Below are 25108 nucleotides of genomic sequence, written 5' to 3'. Positions count from 1 at the left end.
TCAAAACCTGAGATTGCGACTACTTTGTGACAAATATATGCAGTTTTTATTTAAGAACAGCGTTTGATAGTGTTCTGTGGTCAAAGTTGTGGGGCACTTTGAAAGAGCTAGGCATCCAGTCTTTGTTATTGAGGGCCATTCAGATCCTTTACCCTGGGAATGGAGCAGTAGTAAGACGGGGCGTAGATGGACGTACCACTGCTACAGTGGGAACTGAGGGGAGAGTTCAGCAAGGATGCGCACTGGCACCGAAGTTGTTTTGTGCGTTTGTGAATGGGGTGATTGACTGCCAGGTGTACCTCAAATGCTCCAGCCCTAGCTTAGGATAGGCTCCCAATCCTTAGGTGTGTGGACAATGCAATCTTTCTTTCTCTCACTCCGACAGGACTTGGGCGGCAAATGGATATAAGTTGCTGATTTCTAAGCGGAAAAATAGCAAATAAAAAACTAAGAATAAAGCTCGAACTAAAGGAAGGCCTAATGCAGCAAGGAGACTTTTGTATGATTATCTTGGCCTGAGGGCAAAAGAGGACTGCAGCTGGGGAGGGCAAATAGCCAGGCAGGTGTCACACTGGCTAGATACAGTGGAGAGAAACCTAGATTCACGAGAGAGCGTGGAAATGGACCAGTTGGGGTTTCCCTTGAGGCATAGTAAAGTCAGGCTATGCAAGCCGCAGTATATGGAACAGAGCTCTGGGGAGGGACCAGTTGCACAAATCTTTCTGTCATGGAGCACAAGTTCTCGAACAACGTATTGGGCTTGCCAATCAAAGCGCCAAATCTCTCAGTTAGTTTAGAAACACATTTAAATAGTATTGATATACTGTGCAAGGCAAAGCCCGTATATTACTGGGAAAGAGTTTGGTTGAATAAAAATCTCTAGAAATATTGGGAGGTCCTTGTAGATATAATGGCCTAGGAGGGTGGGAAACAGTTGTCCTGAATGTCTGACAAAGAACAACATTGTCCCCATTGAATCAGAAAGTCCAACATTCCACCACTTCTTTCATTTTCTCAGACTGAGTATTCAAGATCAAGAGTTATTACTCTGGTAATAGAAATTCAGTAACCACCAAAAGGGAGGTTTTTCCTGAATTAGGATGCTTGCTGAGAAATCACCATTTAAATCTACATTCAAGCTGCTAATCTGGTCAATGGGTTGCCCGCAGTAGTGAAAGCATACAACTCCCAATAAAGGAGTCTTAGAGACCATATGGTCAAATGCTGATTTAGTATCCTCGGACTTCAAAGCAAAATGTGCAGATTTTTGTAGTTCAATCTTCAATTACAAGGATGTGTGAGATATCACTAATCCTACAGCAGTACTCCAAACTACAGAGAATCCAGACTGAGTTGTCAACAGTAGGAAGCTGCACAGCTGGAATTGAAGGACTATTATGTGAATTACTGCCAAAGAGGACAAACATGCTCAAGGGGGTTCATCGGAACCTATTTCAAGACTTGGAAAGAAGATAATTGCTCTTGTTAGGACACCCTTTGGATAACTGGAGATGGACCATTACAGTCCTCACAAGTTGGAGAAGGACGGCTAGTATCCTGCTACAATATTGTAATCCAACATAACAATAACGAATTACAGAAAAAAGAATACTCCAGGTTTCAAAAGTGAGAGGGAAGATCACCATTGTGACAGGGTTAGAGTCTTGACCCTGTCAAGGGAGTCGGGACCACTCCCGCCTGGGGCAGGAGACCCACCAAGGCATCGGACTGAGCCAACCCTGCGCCATAGGCGAAGGAAGCGGGCACAGCCCATACCTGTCATGAATGTGCATTATGTATGACTGCTGGTACCACTGGCCCTGCCACAATGCCTACCAACCTCTCTTAAATTAGAGTTCTCTTTGGCCGGTTACAGAACGGCATATCCCAGAATGTACCTGGGCACAATGCAGAAAACCCAGAACAGAACCAGGGGAATGCAACTGAGAACAGAAATAGAATGGACTGGGATTCTTCCTGACTAACCGATGAGATGCCAAACGCCCGACCTACCAACTCCACTCAGACCCTAGGGGAATGGTGGGGCAACTAAAACCAACTAAGATTGAGAAAACACTGTAGGGGTGCAGCAGACACAGAAATCCTCCACCAAAATGAATTGGAAGAAAACCTCACCAGCACATGAAGAAAGCCACAAGGACAATTAGCAGTCTGAGCATCTGGCTGCTACTCTGTAATTGGAAATTCAGAGGGTGAGGCTAATAGGGCTTTTTAAAAATAAAGCTTTGCACCTTTGTAACCAAGTGTCACAGATAGCGCAGAAACCACTCTGAGCCTTTGAGACAGTTGAAGGGTGTTTGTTTTGTCCTCTCCCACTCTCTCTCCTTACTTTGGCCTGCTTCCCTAACCAAGGCATCTGTAACTACTGGTTAGTACTACCGAAAGTTCACCTCTACTGTCTAAGGTCTGGCTTCGGCTAATGGTGTCTTTCTAACCACTCTCAAACTTTCCAAGTGTCCCTCCAGAGATTAGTGTTCTAATAGGAGTGGGGACAGTATCTTGCAATTACTCTAGAAGATTCAAAGTTGGTTCAGTGATGCCCATGCTGACGACCTACCTTTTTCTCACCCTACCTGACCGCCTGCTTACTACACCCAGCAATCGTCTGTCCCTCTAATGTATCACACCTCCTACTGCTCATCTTTACCCTCTAACCTCTTCTAATCTACTTAAATACTCTTCCTCCCAACTACTTCTTCTCTGCCCCCACACTACTACTTCTCTGCCCCCACACTACTACTTCTCCGCCCCCACACTACTACTTCTCCGCCCCCACACTACTACTTCTCCGCCCCCACACTACTACTTCTCCGCCCCCACACTACTACTTCTCCGCCCCCACACTACTACTTCTCTGCCCCCACACTACTACTTCTCCGCTCCAACACTACTACACCTCCACACTACTACTACACCTCCACACTACTACTACGCTCCGCTACTCAAATATCTCAGATCACTAGGGCCCATTGACTCCTTACACTATCTTATCTACTCACTCGTCTCACAGATACAATACTTAAGCTGCAGAACCATTATCACACCCAAGCCAACATCTCACCTGCTCCATAATTCTCCACAAGCCTTCTTCCTGATGGTCTCTTGGTCGCCCTGCATCTTCGCCCCAGTCATCACATGGTAGACCCAGACTTCCTGGTTAAACCCCCTACGTTTGCTTCAATTGGGCAACTCTCCTTGGCTAATCTGGCCTCATCTCCCCAACCCATGCCATGTATGTACAAGGAAAAGTAATCAAAACGGGTGCTAAGCCATGCCCACTTTTTACGAGTGGGCTTGCCGCGTACCACAAAATACAGAATCGATTGTTAAACACTCCTGCATGGGTGCCGGAGCCCAGCTAAGCAGGGAACCGTGCTAAGTCTCTCTGGGGAGTGTGACGGATCGCAGGATTCAGACACTTCTCCCTGGGGTGGAGGTCTGGGGGGGGACTTTCCTTGTGAGGCTAGGTAGGTGAGCCCACTATGCAATATTCCCCTTAGGTGTGGCAATAAGCAGGACCTCGCAGGGAGAGACTCCCACCCTAGGGATAAGTATTCACGTTCCGATGAGGAACTTCCTTTCCATCTCATTTAGAGATATATTCAGAATCAACCGGTTGACAAGACACCCTGGTTTGCTATTGTGATGTGTCAACTTAAGATAAATCTCTCTCTGATACTGAGATAAGTTAAACTTCTGTAGTAATGCAGAAAAAGAACCTACGAGGTACTGGGATACTGGGACTAAAAAACCCAAAGCAGTCATAAGGAATATGGTCCGTCACACAAAAGGGACTATCACAAGAAGCTGGGGAAGCCTCAGAACAGCATCATAAAAGGAGAAGAGGCGAGAGAGTATCAGAGGAGACCAGTGAGTTTCAAAGCAGCAGCGTTAGAGAGACAGAAAGCCTGCGCAGAACGCTGCTTAACGCACCAGCGAACAGTCGTGAAGAAAACCTGTCTGAGGACTGCAGAAGGAGCAGACTATCGAGTGTCCAGCAGGCAGAAGAGGGTCCCAGGAGGGACATTCGAGGAAGAACGGCCACAGGAAACCAGAACAGTGAAATGTTCAAGCTGCACAGCACCAGCACTAGACCCATGGGGGTCCGTTTGCTTGTGGAGAGTCCTGGGAAATGGACATTAGAGGAAAGCGGTGGCCAGAACGGGGATAGAAAAGAAAAACCCTTTCCGTGACGATACCGCACTGGAAATGAAACTCCAAAGACAAAGCAAGTGATTGAGCCGTCCTTAAACGATACGGAGCACGAGAAGAAGATAACACCGACCCGGTGATGCAATCCCATTACGTTGCAGGTAACGGAGAAAGCGGGAGACCCCAGGAATGCAGCATTTGTAACCAATGACATAACCATATTCTGTTAGCCACGAAAACTGAATATAATGATTAAAGTATTCTTACTAGTCGCAGTAAACGGTGAGAGGCGATGAACAGTGTGAAGTCTTTCTGGGGTTAGCCTCCTCGCCCCAGTGAAGAACCAAATATTAAGAACATTGAGAATCTTTTAGGGACTCAGCCTCTTCATCCCATTGAAGAGTCAAATACTAAGAAGAGGGGGAATCCTATCCTTCTCGTCCTAGTGGGTGGATAAATCATAACAAGAGTGAGACTGATCACTGGGTACATGACACAGATCCAAGTAAGGAAACTAATGGTCATAAAGATATAGCAAATGCTACAAGGAGAACTGTGCAACTGTTGAAAGAACTGGCAGAAAGAGAAAGTAGAAAGAGAAAGTATGTCCATTGCTATTGAGAAGGAAAGAGTAAAGGTAGGTCTATACAGGCACAACAGTAACTAGAGAGGACTAAAAGAAATGAAGGCGAGATGAAGAAAGGGACGTGGAAAGGTCCTCTACGAGAACTGAATGAACCGGTACAAGAAATAGCGAAGCGCTATTTGCAGATGCTATACTGAAAGGATATTGCTAGAAAACAAGCCCTGGGAGAAGGGAGTCATTCTGCTGGTCTTTAGTTGTTTAGTTTAAGTGGTGGGGTCAGCATAGACCTGTTTTGGACAGAGGTCAGATTGTTACATTCGACTATAGAATGGACGACGAGCACCCGAGTTAAGTTTTCTTAGTTAGGGAAACCCTTAGAATAGGGAAAGTCAGGTCTTTTCTTATTTAGTTTGAATAAATACTTCTTGAAATGGCAAGCCCTAGTCTGTCGCCTCCCTCTGAACTAACACAGGAGGGTGGGTAGAACTTCCTTTCTGGTCCCTAGTGGTCTAGGGAAGACTAGTGCCGATGTGCAGGCTTACTGACTCCCTCCAGTAACTCTGCAAGCACTCTGGCTGCTGCATAGTCCCACTGTGTCTCTTTGCATTGTGTTGGGCCAGCACCTCCAGTGTCTGTCAGCTGCTCCTCGGGTCCCAAATGAAGCTCACCATTGTTCTTCATTGGCTTTTGTTCAGCGGATTGCACTGTATTGGTGATGGATGAAAGCAATCTAAAAAGGAGAGAGATCCTGGCAAGTATCTAATGTTTGAGGCATGGCTGGAGAGAAGGGTCTGCATACTAGCATGCTGCCACAATGGGTGAAGATTGGGGACTCTTGTAGCTGAACCAGGACTTATGGCTAGGGTGGGTTCTGGAATCCTCCCTCTCTCACTCCCCTACATCCTGGGAACCATATCTCCCCCCCCCCTTCCCCTTTTGACAGGGAAATCTGACAGACCTGGTCACAATGAGCCCCAGGGAAAAGCTTAGCCAGAAATTGGCCAAGAGGGGCATGTGACCAAAGGGATCAATGAGAGCCAGGAACAGTGCTCGAAGAGGGAAGGCTGGGTTGTAAAAACACAGCGAGCACAGAGGAGATCAAAAGGTGTTCGGTTGAGGCAGGAAGAAGTGGCACTAGAAACCAGGGAGGATGGTGTGCCAGCTGGAGAAGATGGCAGAGGGTGTAGAAATACAAAGAGGGATTAAAGGTGAGCTATCGGTTGTGAGAAAGAGTGGTACCAGATATATGCAGTGTAGTGTGAGGGGAGTTAAAACATGAGTGAGAAGGATGGAGAGAGGGTGAAGTGTAGGGGTAAGAAGAGCATCTGAGAGTGTATAGTAGGAGGGTGTGGAATGGAAGAGAACAAGGCAGTAGTGGAAGAAGTGGTGAGGTTGGAGTCAAGCAGGAGGGGGACTTAGTTGGAAGAGGCAGGCGGGGAGTGTGTGGCACGATTAAGGCACATAGGCATAGAACACAGATTGATTGTATGATAGACTTGAGGAGATGGGTGTGGAGATGAAAAGGGTGAGGTGAAGGATGGAGAGAAAGGTGTTGAGAAGGGAAGACCAGAAGAGAGTGTAGACATAAGAGTGACAGAACAGGAGAGAGAGAGGAACAGAATAAGAGAAAAAGGTGTGAAAGTAGGCGCAGAAAGGAGATGGACGAGTGAGTGCAGAGTAGAGGGTTAGTTGTAAGGAGCAGTGATATCATGGCAAGGAGAGAGTGGGAGGGAACATGTGTGAGAGAACGTCCAGGTTGTCTGTTACCGGAACAAGAAAACATTTTCTGTTGAGAAACCTGGGCAGGATAGGTCAGGGCACCCCAAGAAGAATTCCAGAGGGAGACAGATATATCGCCTTTAGGCCATCACCAAAAGACAGCCTTAGATATTAGGTGTTACCGATCACTAGCGGAAAGACATTGGGGTTAGGTAAGCCTGAGTTATAGCAGAGGGGGCTACTATGGGAAGCCCATTAGAGTACCCTGCTCAATCAACTACCATAATAAAACCAGTGATTTTGGTCATTTAAAAAATAAAAACTCTCGAACCATAATTCAGAACATGGGAGTTATTGAAGGCATCCATAAATAATTGCTTGGGGAAGGAGTAGAGGAGGTAGTTGGTGACCTCCATTGCTGAAAAACTGTTGCAGTGATACCCGATATCTGCATTTCCAAATTGCATAGGTGCAAATTAATCTGAGGCAAAAAAAAAAAGTTTTGCCTTAGTAATGTGCGAAATCTTCACTTCTCTGATACTGGGAATACATGTAGATTCATCATGAGAGAGAAAAACAGATAGCACCTGACTGTTACAAAATGTGCATAGCTCCATTGGCCTATTAATGCCTTTTCTAGATGATATACCAAACAGGAAACTATGCCAAGTTCATTGGGCCAAATAAGCCTAGCGCAAATGCTCATCCTGCTCTCTTACATGCCAAGTGTATTAGAAGTAAGTCGTTGAACCTTGCAGCAAGTGGCGTTAGCTACACCATATAACTGCAAAAGAAAGAAGAAATTGTACCAGAGGGAGTGTTTAGTTTAGTTTAAATAAACTATAAGTGTAGTTAAAATAAACAACTGGTAAGTGGCAAGACTAGCCAGAACATTACTTCCTAACGCCAATATTCTTAACAGCTGCTAAGCAAATCAGCGACTATAATTCTCGAAAATTTGTCACACTAAAGGAAACGAATCACAACCCACTATTTCTTTTTTTTACAAATGCTGATATTAAAGAAAATCACTTTTTCAAATTATAACTACCAAATTAACATTGGATTTTTTAAATGCAAATCAACAGAAATATTTATTTTTAACCACCCTTACCTTGAAGGCATACTTCCGATTAATATGGTCCTCAGTAGACAGCAACGATATTTTAAAACTAGGCAGAAGAATGCTTCCCAAAATGCCCTCTTCTTTCTCATCTACAAAATAAAAAATTCTGTTAAAGTGAATGAGGATTAACAATTGACATTCGTTTTTCAAAACTGATATGTTCATTATTTCGCAAAATTTGAGAAAAGAGGGAAAACAAACTTTCAGTGCATTATGTAAGGGATTTGTGTATTTGTTCAATATAGTTGATGAAATATGTACAAAGAAAATCCTTTGTTAAGCTAAATTTAACAGTAAGGTCACAAAACTCAAAGTTGCAATAGTACCCTGAAAGAGGAGTCCGAGAATTGTGTTAAAGGGTGGAGGCTTGAGGTATGACCTGATGTGGGCTGGTTGTCCATGAAATAATCAAATTAGAAATATCTGCAGGAGGAAAGTTATTTGAATGAAAATGACTTTCGTTTTTTTCTCCCGTAGATATTTCAGGAAACCCACTTCGCTCCACCCTCTTACTTACCTGTTGGTGGCACACCTCCTTGTGTGCTGCCGACTCCTCCATCCCTCTGCAACACCTGTTCCCTTCACGTATGTGCATGGGAACCCGCGTTGCAGGGTCCTTTTTAAAAATAAAAAAAAACATGTTGCTATCAGGAGCGGGGGATACCCCCACTATCTCGTTGCCATTATAGCGAACAAGGGTGTGGGGGACACCCCTGCTTCCCTTGTTCTCTCTAATGGTAATGGTATGGTAGAATTGGTTGACATTTTCGGTAGTACATAATTTTGGAACTCTTGCCATTCAGTTTTTTTTTCTCGATCTTTCATACGGATACCATGTGGGCCTGGAGTCCAGGGATCACAAGCCACTCTGTGTTGCAGTCTCCGAAAGAAGGGGGATTCAGTCAGAACCCCATCCCATCCCTAGCCTTTTGTGTATAGTATAGTGCCCTGACAAAACTACCATGAGGGGCTCTGAAAACCATAATTACACTACTGATATTTCATAGAACACCAAGTGATGCAAGCTGCTTCTGGGCCCATTAGAGCGGGAGACTACAAGCCTTGTAATGCCTTCAGTAAACTAGTAATGATTCAGGGTGGGGGATTCATGAGAGCTGCTCACAGAGTGTGTCTCAGCCATGATGCTTCCCCGTGTGCGAAAAGCCACAGTCATCAGAGGGAATTCCGCAGTTGTCTTTTACAGAGAATACACCAGGACAAACCAGAAACATTTGGGGAGGGCTGCGGGAGGCAGCATTGCGATTCTAGGGATTGCAAAATGGTCAGCAATTCAGTTCATGTTACTAGATGACCACTGGGACACCAACTAAAGGGAAAGACATTAAATTCCTTACCAAGTATTCATAAAACAATTGTTAAAGCACCAGGTACACCTATTATGCACAAAATGAAACTGTTCGAAACCTGCTGGGATTCATATTGTTTAGTTTTTAACTCAGCCAATTTATTAGAATGGACATTTAAGGATACCACAAGTTTATTAAAAATTAATTCAAAAACCATAAAATAAACGTTCCATTATTTTGTGCATCTTTAGCTAGTATTACTTTATATATTATTATTGACCACATGGACAGATTGCAAGTAGTACATTTGAACTTACTTGAGGATCAATTAAACATCTATCAGGATTTATATCAATATATTTTTGATTAAACCTTTGTTTCTGGTATTGAGAACAGCAGTTTTTTTTACAAATCTGTGGCGCTTTAATGGGCATGTCCGATGCAACTAGTTTTGCGAATACATACATGCCCTAGTATGAGGAAGCACCGAATATTTTAAAATTTGATTGAAACAAAGCACGTAGCACAGTGGGACACTTATGTAGACAAGATCTTTATGTCATGGACTGGTACTCTGATGGAATTATCTTTTTAACAATAGGCTACAAATCAATAGGTGCAAACATTCATTTTTTGGATACGTGGTCAGCATTCAATTAGGGAATTTTGAAGTAGCACCCTATCAGAAGCCAATTGACAAAATAAGTTCTTGGACTTGCTTTCCATTGAACAACTTCTTAATACAGAAACTGCCTTTTGACAGCATTTGTAGATTCAGCAAACTACAACGATAGACAACATTAGAAAACAATCACTAAAACATGAAAAAGTAATTCATACAGATAAGATATTCAGAATAATTACTGGATCAAACAATTGAGGAAATTAGCCAAATAGTGGTAATCCCCTTTACTTGAAGGTTCAGAAAAACAAAAACACCAGGAAAAACTGTTTTGCATGTTAACATACGGACCACAATCATTGGAAATCAGGAGTATGTGAAACATGTTGAATATTTTACAATTTGATAATGTACAGGAATAAAACATTGATTGCGTTCAAACCTCTACCCAATCTAACATTTTTCAGATAGAGCCGTCATGGTTACTCTTCGTGACTCAATTAGATTTGAGCTGAATAAACAAAATGAACATTGTGATGAATCCTGCAATCCACACAGAATACATGCCTAAAGTCTCCTCTCAGTGGCCAGGGGAAGGCAGACGCTTCATGATCCTAACCCTGGGGTTGATATTAGCAGGGTGGATCACCTGGGAGGAGAAGGGCCCGAAGGGAACAAGAAGATTCTGATAAGAGAGACACAGTATTTGTCTTATTCAGAGAGTGAGATTTCTATAGTACCAGAATATGTAATTGCTTGTTGTCAGAGATAGACTTCCTTTCACAAAGATATCCACATTGATGGTAGGGACAACTCTTGCGACTACAAGAGAAACTGTATATGTGGGAAATCTGAACATGAATACCCTGACTTCTGATCATTATAATTATCCTACAAGTAGGAATCAAACATCAACTCCCTAAAACCCTTTCCTAATGATTCATTAAATAAACAGAGTAAATCCAATAATGTTGGAGTTTGTATTTCGGAAGAAGTAATCAGAACATTGGGAACTTCAAGTCCGACAATGCCCTAAGTCTTTGGACAAGGAAGAGGGACTCAGAGGCACTAAACTGCAAGATGCAGTCTAGTGGTCCTGATTAACCACACCTGAGTGGGACTTTTCAATATATAAGGCCCTCCCCCTCAGATGCAGGTCATTAGATCGAGAGGGTGGAGTTGCAGAGACCACCCGTTGCAGAATAAGGGAGGCGCAGCTACTTGTAAAATGGATGTCGGTCTTGAGAGGATCACCAAGGATAATAACCTGAATTGCAGAGGTCACGCAGCAGGAAGTGGTGTTGTAGCAGGCTCCCCCCCACCCCCTGGAGAACGGGGCTCTCCTGTTGGCGTGCGGTGTCCTGGTGGCTGGCGAGCATCGGCATACACTGGGAGCGAGTAAAGCTCCTTTTCTGTTCGGCGTGGGCTGCAGGAATCAAGAAACAGCCTGCCATGCAGCCGGAGACAGAAGAAGCAGAATGAGCAACGGATCGCACGGACACATGTGCTGAAGCCGGTGAGTTAACCAGTGAAGGTTAATTCCTGGTGCGCTCCATAGGCGACCGCTGACAATTATTTTGTATACTGAAATATGAAGAAAGCATATTGGCAAAATAAGAACTTTGTAAAAAGTCAAGAAGAGAAAGATTGTAATCATCATGATAAAAACCAACACAATGGCCAAAATAAAGAAATGGCAACACTGAAGCAAGCAATTACAAACACCATGGTCAAAGTGAAGATGGGGCAATACTGAAGCAAGCTAATTATAACCACCATTGCCAAAGTAAAAAGGGGGCAATCATTTACAGGGTCTATAATTAATGTTGGCTAAATGACAAGAGAATATTTTTGCAGGAAGATTCTAACTGTTGCCAGATTAAGGAAGAGGCAATAGTTAAACGGAGCAATAACAAGCATTGCCTGAGCCAAAGAGAAGCAAGTATTAGACAGAAACATTGTCAGTAGTTTATTGATGTGGAAGTAAAAAAAAGAAGTGGCAGGAGAGAGTCCCTCCTGACAGAGTATTCAGGAGGAGAGGAGAATAACCAGCATTGCCTGTGGCAAAACTAACAGAGGAATAAACAGCACCAATGTGTAACATGTTTTCCTAAAAGAAGTTGTGAATGTCGATGGTGTTGAAAGTTAAAGACTTTCATAAAGTTTTGAAGTAGGCCTAACCACAGAGTACTTGTAATAGTGTTATCAGCTTTTGTCCTGGCAGGCGAGTAAGTACTACATTGTGGTTGAAGGAAATATGAAGAAGAAGAAGTGGCAAGGCCACTAAAGTGTTTCATGAATTTTTGTGGATTCATCCAGGCAAAATCTTCCTGTTGATACTGAGGAATTGTGAAGGTGTTTTGTTTCTTGTGAAGAAAATGTGGCAAACCTACTAAAGTGTTTCATGAATTGTTGTGGAATTATCTTGACAAAACTTTGCCGTTGATACAGAAGAATTGTGAAAGTGTTTTGTTTCCTAAGAGCAAGTAGTTGTGTTGAACTTTTGCAATATAGTGGAAAGATAAAGACTTGCCGTCTAATTGAACTGTTGGTTAAAGTCCAAGTAAAAGACTTTTGTAGCAAGAAAAACGTTATGATCAAAACCTGGCTACAAAATGGATTTTACTTATTTACATTTTTATACAAAATCCTGCTTTTGAATCTGAATGTTGTGAGGAGTCAGAAATGCGAGGCGGACAACTTGGTAAAGGTTTTTCATAAGAAACCATTTTATTAACTCAAGTATTTGTTAGGTTAGAGATAGTGAGGCATTTATCAAACACTTTTGAGTTAATAAACAAGTGAATACCTAAATTGTATTCTCTGTAAACCTTAAGGGAATCATAAGTCACCCACACACAGGTCAAATCTTCCAATAAAAGTCTTCTGCAACATTTATTACAGTTTTTGTAATGTAAGTGCTAATATTTCCATACAATTTATACATTGGCCATAAATCAAGAAAAATCAAAGTATGTGTTGTAGAGCACAATTGTCAAATTAATTCAAGGTCTTAGGTGGCAAGACACATTTTTTAAATGTGCGACTTAACATGCTTTTTTTAATAAAAACTCAGGATAAGATCTACAAATGTAGTTCATCAAGGTATTTCAAAAAAAGCAATTGAAAGCTGGAATGGCCATTCCTTCCCATTTGATAACGACAATGCAGCTTGACCAGTTGTTGTGTTGTGGCATGAACCCCAAGACATAAATAGACTACACTTTTAAGCATCACAAATATGACAGACATGGAGATTGAAACAGGGGATATAGCAAAATGAACATACTAAGAAATGGCCACAATGAGTAAGCAAATTAGGGAGTGATCATTTGAAACAGAAATATATTATGCATATACAACTATTTAAACATCCATAACCACTTCAGAAAAGGTTGAATCATTTCCTACAGTGGATCCTTGTTTAATTAATTGATATCATTAGGAACATATTTTATGTTATAACATTTTTATACCGCGCCAATCACCACTTTAGGGGCCTTACACTGTGCCGGAAACTTGTCTGAGAAATTGCAACCAGAAAAATAGACAGAAGTCTACTGAGGAAGAAGAAAGGAAAAGGGGCAGACGTGGTGTTGGAGGGAAGAAAATGATGGAAAATTGACACACAGAACAAACAAATTGGGAAGCTAGAAGGGGTTGAGGTAAAGGAATGTGGTTGTAGGGATGCGTGTGTAATGTTAGGCAGTGGATCTAAAGGAAGCAGATCAAGTAAGGATAATTAGAAATGTTACAATAATGAGCAATTTTTCTCAGTGATGGCTGTTTATAATACCTTTTAAGGAGGTACTAGAATTAGTGGAAGCATGGTTGTATGGGTTGTATGCATGATGGCTTCTTTAGGGTGTTGATGTGTTGCCTTTCTTTGAAGTTTGCATGCTTAAGCATTCATACATCATGCAGCGTATTTTGTTTGCTTTCCCTTTTCAAAATTCGGTCAAACTGGAAAGGGTTTAGCCTGAAACGTTGTGTTACAATAAGCTGCTGTGTTGCCTATTCTTATTTTAATAGTCTATACAAAATGAAAAATAAACTTAACGATACATGAAGTATGTTAATGGCAAGTTTCATCAAGCAGAATCCATGTTATTACCATGCAAATAGGGCATGAGAATTGATCCAATCTCCCACAAGGGCTGCTGCCAACCTATCTTTGGGTTGAAGGGTCACAGAAAGTACTTTTTACAGCGGTATCGCCTTACTGCTGCACCAATAAAAACCAGAGAGGCACTAATATAGCTTTATAGTCCTGCAGCGAGGGCCGTACCGGGCGTTACAGGCCCTGAAGACAGACTTTAACGTGGTATGAGGGACGATAACACCCAGTACGGCCCTCGCTGCAGGTCTATAAAGCTATTAAAACACCCTCAGCATTTAATTAAAGTAGAATAATTGAGACATGTTTAATTAAAGTAGAAAACATTGAAAATGCTACAATGCTATCGCCATTGCCTTGGTTCTGCTTTTTTTTTTTTAATAGGGTGTTGGAAGGTGATTGGGTGGGAGGAGTCTGCAATTGAGGAGAAAACCGGTGTGTGTATGCCTGCCCAGTGTACTAATTAAGCACATTTCAGGTGTTTTTTTTACACTACAAAAAATGTAAGCATTCAAAAAAGAGTAGCAAAACATTTCCAACGTGCAACTGCACACACAAACTTACATTTTCAAGTTCTTCTCCTCCATTACTCATTCCCCTACAACAGTACACCGAGGACGTCAGGGCAAGGTTGCACGTACCTTTATTGCTGCAAGATCCGCTAGAGGGCACGTTCCACATTACTAAAACATTCAGCTTCTCCTTCTTGCCAACTTGAAACTCTTTCCTTGATAACCGCCTTTGCCCATCTCCCCTTGTCTACTCTCTTCCGCCCTTCCCCCCCTATCTACTCCCTTTCGCCCCCATCCCCCTGGCTCCTCCCTTCCTCTTTTCCTCCCATTGCCTCCTCCCTTCCTCCCTTTGTCACCTCCCCAGCCCCCTCCCTTCCTCTCATTCTCACCATGCCTCCCTCTCTCCCTCCTTCTCCTTCACCATCCTTTCCTCCTTTGCTTTTTCTCCTGCTCACTCTCGCACTGGCTCTCCCTTTTCTACTACCCACCCTCCCTTCCTCCTTTTATTCTTCACTCACTCACTCTCTCTCATTCTCTCTTTCACTCACTCACTCATTCACTCACTCAGAACCTCAATCTCCCTCTACTATCAGGATCGGATCACCTCTTGCACAGGTGTTTGAACAGCAAATACAAATCAAAACCCTCCTAATTTCTGGTGCAAATCATCGATTGATGATAAAATATGGCCTATATTTGAATCTTCTTCTAAATGCTGTGCTTCTTCTATAATAATGTAATAATTGGGAGAACCGTGCCCATGTGCCAATTAATTAATCTGCAATGTGTGGTTCTGCTAATGGCAGCCTCCAACACACTGCACAGCTCGCTGCAAGGCAACTTTTGGAATACATAGGCGGCCTAAAGGAATCCGTTCATGCAAGTCCGATTCATAATTGAATTACATACCAATACATGGTTGAGGTGCATGATGGGTATTATGGGAGAGAGTAAGGAACCAATATCTACTAAGAAAGGCAGTAAGCAATGTGCCTTCTCACACACATGCTTCTTAATATAATCCTTTCCTTTCAGATCTCTGGGGGAATCATAAGCTGGCGTTTGTATTGCCTACAGTGTTTGATGTATTGATGCTGGAATTCTGATGTATTTGGTGTAACTAGTAGATACGACCTGTATGAACTTTCAAAGCGTTTCCTTCTGCTTCATATGAGTGCACGGGGCTACATGGCACACGTTGGTTTAGAACGTGTAATGCTGAAAGTTAACTCTTCAAGTTAACTCATTCCATTCCGAAATTACACGGTCATCAACGCGCCCACTTCAGTCTTCAATGGGACGGTGGTCAGCACCTGCAATTAAAGTTACAGCCTGTAATCAATCTGCGGGCAATACCAGTTCTTATAGCCCGCAGATGGACCAATCACAAACACCCTCTAGGGTGTTCTAATAGGGCTTGTCGGGTCAACTGCTTTCTGCTTTGTGCTGGGAATGCAGTCAGCAAAGCACTTCTAAGCTGAAGAAATGCATCTTCCATCTCCCCAAATATATCATCAGCTTGGATGACATGTCCATGAGGTAAAGTGGGACAGTCTGTACCATCAAGTTAAAGATCTATTTCCATCTGTGTATTTGATGAGATTCCTAGCAAGTTCCGAGCATGATGATCCTGGCATAGATTTAGTCCGACAGATATCAATGACATCTAAGTAGTCACATACATTTTGGCCTCACTAATCTGTGTGACGTAACCCAAACATCATACAAAAGTACCTTGTGCTTCAGATAATTCATAACTAAATACACCTTAAAATACACATGCAGTTGTTCACAACTGATACAGGGATGGACATCAAAACAACGGGAAGTACTAACTAAAAAAACAATTCTCTAGCAGTTCAGCAATAGTTGGAGGCACTTTCTAATCTTATGGCAAAGAAGTTAGTACATACAAAGGAGAATTTTCATGTATCCTCCACTTGTCTTAATAAAAGTTCTCTAGTAGCACCTCTCTTTTTCAGGATCACTCTCGGTGCTCCAAAGAACCTTACAGAGCTTGGATCTGCCTGATGGCATAGAAAGGATATTTGTCATCTATCTTTTTAAATATGCAGTCTCACAGATATTCTCTCTCTCTCTCTCTCTCTCTCTCTCTCTCTGATGAGCTAAAGGCAAACACCTTCTCCTTCTAGACTTAAGCTGGGAACAATGTAGGCGACACTCATCAGGGATCATCACTGGATAGTGCTTTCCAGTCAATCTGGGTGCTTGCATGGACTACAACACACTTACACTCCTTTCCCAGGATCTTACCATCTCTCTCTCCATTTTTGTTTCTACACTCTCCTCCTCCCTACTCCACCCGCCATCTAACCTCTTTCCCTATTCACTTTCTCTGCTGTATCTCCGATGGTTGTTCTCCTACTTGCCTCCATCCTCCATTCCTACACTCTTCTAATCACTCTCCACTCTACTTTCCTTACACTCGACTACCACTCTCCCCACCGCTCTCATCTACTACTCCCCCTTCACAGTCAATCCTCCCACATTCACGCTGCTACTACTCCACCGTCACACCTCTATTACTTGACACCACCTTCTCCACAATAAACCCTCCCTTCACCGACTCCTTCCACTCCAATCACCACTTTCACTCACACACCTTACATGCACATTCACAATACAGTACAACTTTCACTCACCAGCCAGTACTTCACCTTCTCTATAAACCACCAAAAGCACACTTCCTTTCCGCCATCCTTCCTACCTCTAGTCTCTTGGTCTACCACCTCCTCATCAGACCTCAACTGAAGAACCCAAACATCCATGCTGTCCCTTATAACCACCCCTTCCTGTCTTTATTTGAACCTTCTGTTTCCCAGGGTCAACCTTGCCCTCCCCACCCAGGAGGTGTTTTAGATAACATAACACATAAAAAGGGCTAAGCCCTACACTCTTATCTCTTTTGGGACCACAGCAGACCATAAATGGCAGCCGCCATGATCAAAGTTTGTTTGTATGAGGATCCAAGATTGTGGAATCAGTCTTTGTTAAAGAACCGCTATGTGGCTCTGGTATTCACCTGTGATGGCCCTGCTACTCCATGTCTGTGGGGAGCAAGAAGGGCTTGGGGGGCCTTGACCAGACACTGTGCAGAGATGCGGAGAATGCTGTATGAATGCTGCATGCTCATGTGAACAAATGGGAGAGTCAGCGAGCGACTGATGGGTGAATGGGCTTGTGTGAGATTGTGCATGTGTGCGCGTGTGTGTGTGCGCGCGATTGTGGAGAATGCAGTGTGAATGTTCTGGGTGGGTGTGTGTGTGACACTGAGAAGGTGTATGGGTTAGCGACTGCTGGGTGAATGGGTATGAATGAGAGTGCGTGTGTGCATGCGAGAGAGAAAGTGAGTGAGATGTTCTAGGTTGGTGCCCATGCAGAGAATGCAGTATGAATGTTCTGGGTGCAGGTAGGTGAATGTGAGAGAAGGTGTATGGGTGAAAGGGTGTGGATGTGATTGTGTGTTAATGTTCTGGGTGGGTGAGTATGAGGAGAACGGTTGCACACGTGAGTGCATTTGAGAGAAGGTGTGGGGGTGACTAGGGTGTGTGGGTGGAGGGGAGAAAGTTCTAGGTTGGTGACCATGTGGATAATGCAATTTGAATTCTGGCATGCCAGATATAGGAGTCGGACAACAGCAAATGGTTAGAAAGTAAGGTTTTTAGTTACTTAAAACAAAATCCCTCACCTAGTCCTATTGCTACGATGAGATTCCATTTCTTCAACTGAAAAACCCATGCTGCTCGTCAGGATGTCTCATCCAAGCCTAATCTAACTGGCCCTACCATAAGTACTAAAGTAAATGCCTGTTAGGCTTAGGATCTTGTAGCTGCCCCCCCCCTTCCTCGCCTAACAGTACTTCAAAATATATGTTCCTTGAAAAGAAATGTTCATTACAATTCTCTGTATTTAGCCTTTGCCAGCAGTCGGTGACAGCAGACTCACTTGAGTCAGACCGCTTTCTGGCACTCTCTGGGAACAGTCTTACAGGTGGCTTGCCTTTACCCCATTCCTTGGCTTTCTCCAGCGGTAAACTTCTTGGTGGTCCACTTTTACCCCTTCCTTTAGTTTTTTCCTCATGTGGCAGCCTTCTCTGTGACTCGCTGGTATTGTCTTTTTCTGGTGACAACCTTCTTGTGGGCTCACCAGTATCTTTCTCCGACTTTCGCCGGCTTCGGCCATCTTGCGAGTTTGCCGGTGCTTCCTTTGGCCTTATGCAGCATCTTCCTTCTTGTGGGCTCGCCGATGTCTCTCCCGATACTAATTGAACACTTAATTTAGCTCAGCGAAAAATCCGCAGGCTGCTCGGCCGCCACAAACTATGTGGTCCCACCTTCAGGTATTGCTGGTTCCGTGCGATAGCAGCAGCGTCCGCTCTGTGTGTCTCTGGTCCAGCTGATTGACTTTCAGTCAACTGACTTCAAGGACTTTCAGTCAACAGTTCTCCTCTTCCTTGGTTTTGTCTGGTTTCTCGAATAAGTTTCAGCCAGGCTTCTCTTCAGGTGAGACAGTATGGCTTTGAACTTGCACAGCTCCTGGGTCAGGCAGCGTTACGTGGGCTCCCCACCCTCTACTTAGCAGTCGTGGTCAGGACTCCAGGCAGCGATGGATCCACGCAACAGCGGGCTGTGCGTGTGGGATCTCCAGCTTGCATGCTGTGCTTCAACTCTTACTCTGTGCCCAATGTTGGTAAGGGGCACGATCTTCTCACACACCCGAGCACTTCAGGATAAGGTTCAGACCGCAAGACATAAACTAAGACCAAGGGGGTGCCTTCAAAGGCCTCTTCATGATCACATTATGTCACGCTTTATAGGTGTAGTGCACATAGGGTAATAGCAGCCAGATGGGACGGACCACAAGGTTTAAATGCAGCGCAGCAGTGACCATCCGAGGTCTAGGCTGCAACACTGAGGAAAGGAATAGGTTGTATCCTGGGCATTGATGAGAAAGGCCAGAGCCCCAGAGATCCGTAAACCCTTAATTATCCTAAATGTTGCCAACCTTCGTGCTCTGGCAAGAATGACCCCTGCAAGGCTACGGGAGGAGGGCTGAGCGTCTTTGTAGGATACAATCCCATGAGAATATATTTATAGCACCCAAATGTCCTAGCCTTGGGACCCCTGAATTCCAAGATACCAGCCAGCCCCAGACCACTGATCATAAACCTGTTAGACCCCCAATCGATCAAGAAATATCAGAAAGAAGGGCTTTCTTGCCTTCACTTCTAGGTCACGTGATATGTGCTGCGAGGTGCCGGGAAGGATGGCGTAGCCTAGAACGAGGGTGGAAGACCTTGGAGAGGTGCCGGCATGTCTGGGAGCGAGTGAAGTGTGTGAGTTAGTATGACCTCAGCTTTTCTCCTGGGCCTCTGTCTTCTTGTACCAGGTGCACTACTACACAGATAGAGATGTATTGTTTTCTTTGTACATAATTGCCAATTAGCTGCCTCATGACGGAGGATGAATGTAGAATCACCCACATCGAAGAAGATGGACAGACGGGCTGGACCAATGGCCTGGCATCTCCTATGGAGCAGGTGACTTATGTACAAGGTCTCACCAACCAGCCGCGTGGGATTCTACTGTATGTGATGATGTCATTGATGATGCTATGCACCTTCTTAACATGCTTCTTGATCAGATTTTGCCAGAACGTTCTGCAGCAGTACAGTTCTTTGTTGCCGCTTTCCATTTTTGTGTAGAAATAAACCTGGTTATCCTTGCAAGAGGTGTAGCGGGCCTTTTCCCCTAGTGGGTTGTATTTTTTCTGGTGTGAGCGTCTAGGGGCTTTTCTACACTAGTTAAGGGTCTTTTCCCGTAAAGGTTCTTTGCTGTAACGAGAAACATATTTCCATTGGTTGTGGGGTAGAGGTTGGTAGGAGGGTCAGCAGCACATTTAAACAGATGCAGGTTTCATAGGAATATCATTAACATCTCCTCCCATAAAGGCAGAAAACATTTTGGGTTTTGCCTTTGACAGAAATATAACAGACTTGTTCCACTGGGAGTCCTTGTACCCAAAGTATGAGCCGCTCCCAGCGAGATACCGCTTACCCAAACCCCTAGTCCCACGGGGGTGGCTCCTCCCTGGAGAGAAGGGATGAATATGTCACCCTCCTAGGAGCTTTTACTTAATGATTAAAATTTAGAGCGGAGGATGCCTTTCATTTCACGTTTTCTGTGCTCCTCGTGCCCTGGGAAGCACAGAAAATTTCAAAAGAAGGGCACCACAATTATAAATACTTCGCTGGTCAAGTTTTCATAATTTCTGCGACTTTTTCTAATTTTCCGAGCACAGGAAATTGAAAACTAAAGTCACAGCAATTATGAAAACTCTGCCCGCATCCGTGAAGTACTCTCAATTGCCTGGACTTTCTTTTTAAGTCTACCGGGCTCCCCCGGCTCGGGGGAGCTCGGGAGACTTGAAACGAAGCCATGGCGATCATAAATACAACAAACTTGTATTTATAATTGCCTGGAATTTCGCTATAGGTTTCTCGGGCTCCGCCTGCTAAGGGGAGCCTGGAAAAACAGCACAATGAATCACTCACCAGCAGCACGGAGAGGAAGGAGCCTGACAGCATTCTCTGCTCTCCCGCTGTAATAAGTAAAAGCTACCAGTAGGTGGCTTTTGCTTCATTATCGCTGCGAGAGCAGAGCTTAACACAAACACAGGAGGATCATTCATTTCATAAAATGGATGCCTCCTAGTGCTTGAAAGTGTTTACTTTGAACCTCATGTGCTCAAAATTTTACATAGGAACTTTCTTTAAAAATAGGTTTAGTATATATTTTTTACCATGGCCCATCTTTTGAGACCAACATTTTTGAGTGAACTTTCCCTTTAAAAGGTGTGTCCGTTTCAATCACACAAGGACATAGAGAAGAGGTACCTAGAAACGTGGCAAGGACTTAGGCCCTTCCAATTTCCACCCTCCTAATCTGGAGTAGTACGGACTCTGACTCCTTGCATGATGCCGTCAAATTTATATGCTCCTGAATGTAGATGTTGAGGGGCCATGTTTGCCTACATATAGTTTCTGAAACAAGCATGTGATAATACAGACAAATGTAGAATGGCAATTAATGTATTTCTTAGTGCACCATATTTTTGTGCTAGTTTCTCTATACTACTTCAGTTTTATTAAGTTAATTTACATATAACAACTTTTATATATAAAACAACCCAGTGGTCTCTTCTGTGTTTCGGTACCATAATGCCTTTCTTCAAAGTAGGTTTGCAAAAGTATGTTCTTCAAGATGGGTATGCTCCAAATTGTCAATGAAAGATGTTCCGCCAGCACATGCTGAACTTAAGAATCTTGTTGAAGGATTGTCTAGTGTTTAACTATTCACTTGGCCTCCCTTTCTTGGGCACTGAACCTTGCAATAAACCACATGTTACTCATCCCTCCATCCTTAAATTTCACTTGTAACAGGATGTTTCTCTTATCCTGACTTGTCGCCTGAGCTGCATTTGATTCTGTGGATCACATATACCCTTTCCTTCTTCAGATTTTTCAAAAACTGTCCTTTATTAGTTTTCCTCATATTTATCTAACCTCACCTATTTAGTAATCTTGGGTTGGTGAATATTCCCCTAATCTTTTGATGTATGGAGTTCCTCCAAGTTCAGTCTTGGGCCCTTTACTTTTCTCTCTGTATATCCCACCTCCCTCTGGAATCTATTCTTTTAATCTGTCCTGTCACTTTTATGGTGATGACCGTCAGTTCTTTCTATCTTTTTTTCTACTTTCTCAGTCACTGCACTCTAATCTATCCTCTTGCCCATCTGCAAACCAATCCTGAATGCTAATGTCACTTTGCCTTAATCCTTCTAAAATATTTTTTTTTCTCTGGCATCAGCCCCATCTCCTATCCTTCCTCCACCTTCTTTCACCAATTTTATCATCCATTGTCGACTTCTGCTCATAACCTCTGAGTCATATTTGATTCTTCACTTACGGGCGCCCTTCAAATTTCTCGTACTACCAGTGCTGCCCATTTTTCTTCTTGTACAGCATTTACAAAATGTGGTGTTTCTTACATTTGAAGCTACCAAAACGTGGATTACTTCATTTATCTCGCTTGGACTCCTGCTCAAGTATCCTCGCTGGTTTCCCAGGATGTGCTTTAGCTCCTCTTCTCTCAATCTTTAATTCCTCTGTTCATCTTATGTTTTGCTTGTCAAACAGTAGAGCCATTGCTACATCTTTCCGCTCTACATCTTCCCCCATTTCATACTCACTTTCTCTTTCATTTCCTTTCTATTGTGCAAGTGAGTTGATGGCTGGGTCCCTTCCTCATATCATCTGATTGCTTTTGTATGCTCTGTCTAGATCTCTGCGTTGTTCTTCTCATGTTCTGCTGTCAGTGCCCCAAACCTCTTGTGCCCAATCTCTGTCTTGATCTTGTTCACTTCTGGCTCCCAAACATTGGAACTCTATCCTTTAATGTTGATTCTGCTTCTTCTCTAACATTTCTGCTCCTTACTCAAAGAACATCGGCTTCATCTATATAATCTTTTTTAGAGTTAAGGATCAGATTGTTATTCATGTTAGCTTAAATTGTGTGTTTATTATGCAAAACACTTATAATCAATAAATACAAATCTTTATCGCTTCAGTTCTCTTTAAACACCACTGTCAATACCCGCCCCTGAAATGTTAAAATATATCTTCTGCTGCATTGTCATAATCATGTTCTGAATTGCAGTTGCAATGCATCCGAAGCAACTTGCTATATGGAATATTCTGTTTTGAAGATTTACCCTTTGTGCTCCTAGCATGAAGTAAACCGTTACAGACTACAGATTTACAGTAAAGTTCAGTTTGAAGTCACAAACATTACTAGTAAGATCTAAATAGTGTACTGCCTCCTGACTGCACATAAAAGAAAATTCCCAATTCACTTTACTATAACTGTGCAATAAAATATACTGATTTATTCCCCAGCCCACCACAAAACATGTCCATGGTTATCTGTGGGCTTAATCACAATCTGCTTACTTTCCTACAGCAATAAAATTGCTTTACCGTGATTCAAGGTAACGTTGTGCAGGTGGTATTGTTTGGATTTTATTAGATTTCAATGCAATTTTATCATGTAACATTATTTTCACAAACAGCTATCCTACCTTTTGCACCCGGGGAAGTGCACTCAGCCAATCAGGTGGCTAGAACAGAGGGTGAGAATACACAACCCCTGCCTGCTGTCCCAGTATCAGCGTTGCATGTGGGGCATACGAGCGAAAGAAACGCTTAACATTGTTATGGCAACGTTGGATGTTAGTGGCACAATCTAAAATGGCCGCTATACACAATGCGCGTTGTGCATGTTACATAGCAACAACAAAAACAGAGTTTAGGACGCTGGATCAGTGTGTCTCAGCTTTGTTTTCTTCCTGTTGCAGTGGCGCTAGTGTTCCTCGCTGTTCTTGTGCATGGTAAGCTTCGCCCCTGGTTTCCTTGACTTGTCTTGCTGTGCTTTCCTCTTGCTGTGATTTTCCCCCATGGCTTCCTTTCTAATACCTATGTTCCATTTGTCCTTCTTGAAGCTGTATTATTCAATCTGGATGGATTCTCTATCCACGGCTCCTATCCAAGTCCCCATGTTCTATCTGTGTTCCTTGAGGCTGTGCCGATCAATTCTGGTGGATTCACTATTACTCCCCCTTGGGGATCGGGCACTCATTGTGACAACTTCTGCCTCTGTTTCATCACGTCCATCTGTCCATCATTTGGATTTCCTGGGAGTGTGCCAGTGGCTACAGCCTCAAAGGAAAGAGGAGGTTTTTTATGTCTCTTGATTGGGACTTTTTCCTCCTTCCATTGGACTCATCTTCCTGCGTGGCCTCTCCTTGCGCCTGTGCATTTATTCCAGGTTGGCAGGGTGGCTGCAAGAGAAGATAGGCCTTGCGCCTCTACTCAACACCGCCAAAGAAACCATTGAGGGTAAGGACTGTTTTTGACAGGTTGCAACGCCTACGTGAAGAGTGGAAGATGGAACACGTCCAGGTGCTGATCGCGGCAGTGCAAGGTTGGACTATGGAAGAAGTACCCATGCAAATAGGTGCCACCAGGGACCCTTGACTGAGGAGGAAAGAAGAGATGTCAAGGGTGCCCCTGAATGTATTGTGGGTCTTCAGGACATTTGGTTTGCGCTTGTCCTCTGGCATCCCCTATATGGGCAGGAAATGCCAGCTCCTGTTCTTTGGAGGGACAAGAGACCGTAAGATTTTAAGTAGTAGTCCCAAAGTTTTGAGAATGTCTCCCCAAGGAGAGACGAACAGACATCCATTGTTTTTGTTGGAAATCATGCTTCAATATTCTTACTAGGTCCTCAAAACCATAGCTATGATAGATTCAGGTGCAGCTGAGCTGTTTATGGACAAAGCCTGGGCTAAAAGGATGGGAATACCGTGTGTACAGAAGGAGCTACCCACGCCGATAGAAGGCGAGTGTAAAGGACAGGAGGGGGGTGTCTGTACTTCTGCACTCTATATGGCAGAGGAGAGGCACAGAGGACCCCAGCCAAGATTCTCTATTATTGGTACATGGGCGAGCAATCAAGGCCTAGCTTCTCAGGAGGTGATGCAGGCTGGTTCTTAAGTACAGTGTAATCCGCAAGCCCCCACAAAGGAATGTCCACACACTATTACTGAAAACACAGTCTTTATATAATTAATATTCAAGGTTATGTACACTAACACAATAACTCACTTGGTGCTCAGAAAATCTACAGTGGCAAATATGTACAGTTCTAAAGTGGTACCACAATTATTATCAGATCTCATTAAAGTGCATCAACTATGCTGTGGTTAAATGTCACACGTATCACTTAATAAAGGCAACCAACAATAGGCAGAGGAGGAAGGCAGTGGGTTAGAACAAGTGGCAGAATACTGACCTCTACCCATGGACA

General features: G+C 43.4%; 1 protein-coding gene across 15 annotated transcripts in view; it reads right to left on the bottom strand.

Moving 5' to 3' along the window:
* Nucleotides 1-25108, bottom strand: part of PLEKHA5 (pleckstrin homology domain containing A5) — a 1790419-nt gene that overhangs the window by 792821 nt on the left and 972490 nt on the right. For all 15 annotated transcript variants that reach the window (XM_069628398.1, XM_069628397.1, XM_069628399.1 and 12 more), the window contains one exon: nucleotides 7593-7693. In XM_069628398.1, coding sequence (XP_069484499.1) covers nucleotides 7593-7693 — 101 coding nt within the window. The remainder of the gene's footprint in view (nucleotides 1-7592; nucleotides 7694-25108) is intronic.

The sequence above is a fragment of the Ambystoma mexicanum genome, chromosome 12 (assembly GCF_040938575.1).
Source record: "Ambystoma mexicanum isolate Mex_15411 chromosome 12, UKY_AmexF1_1, whole genome shotgun sequence".
Taxonomy (NCBI): domain Eukaryota; kingdom Metazoa; phylum Chordata; class Amphibia; order Caudata; family Ambystomatidae; genus Ambystoma; species Ambystoma mexicanum.
Note: the sequence above shows the minus strand (reverse complement) of the source record. Positions and strands in the feature narration are given on the sequence as shown.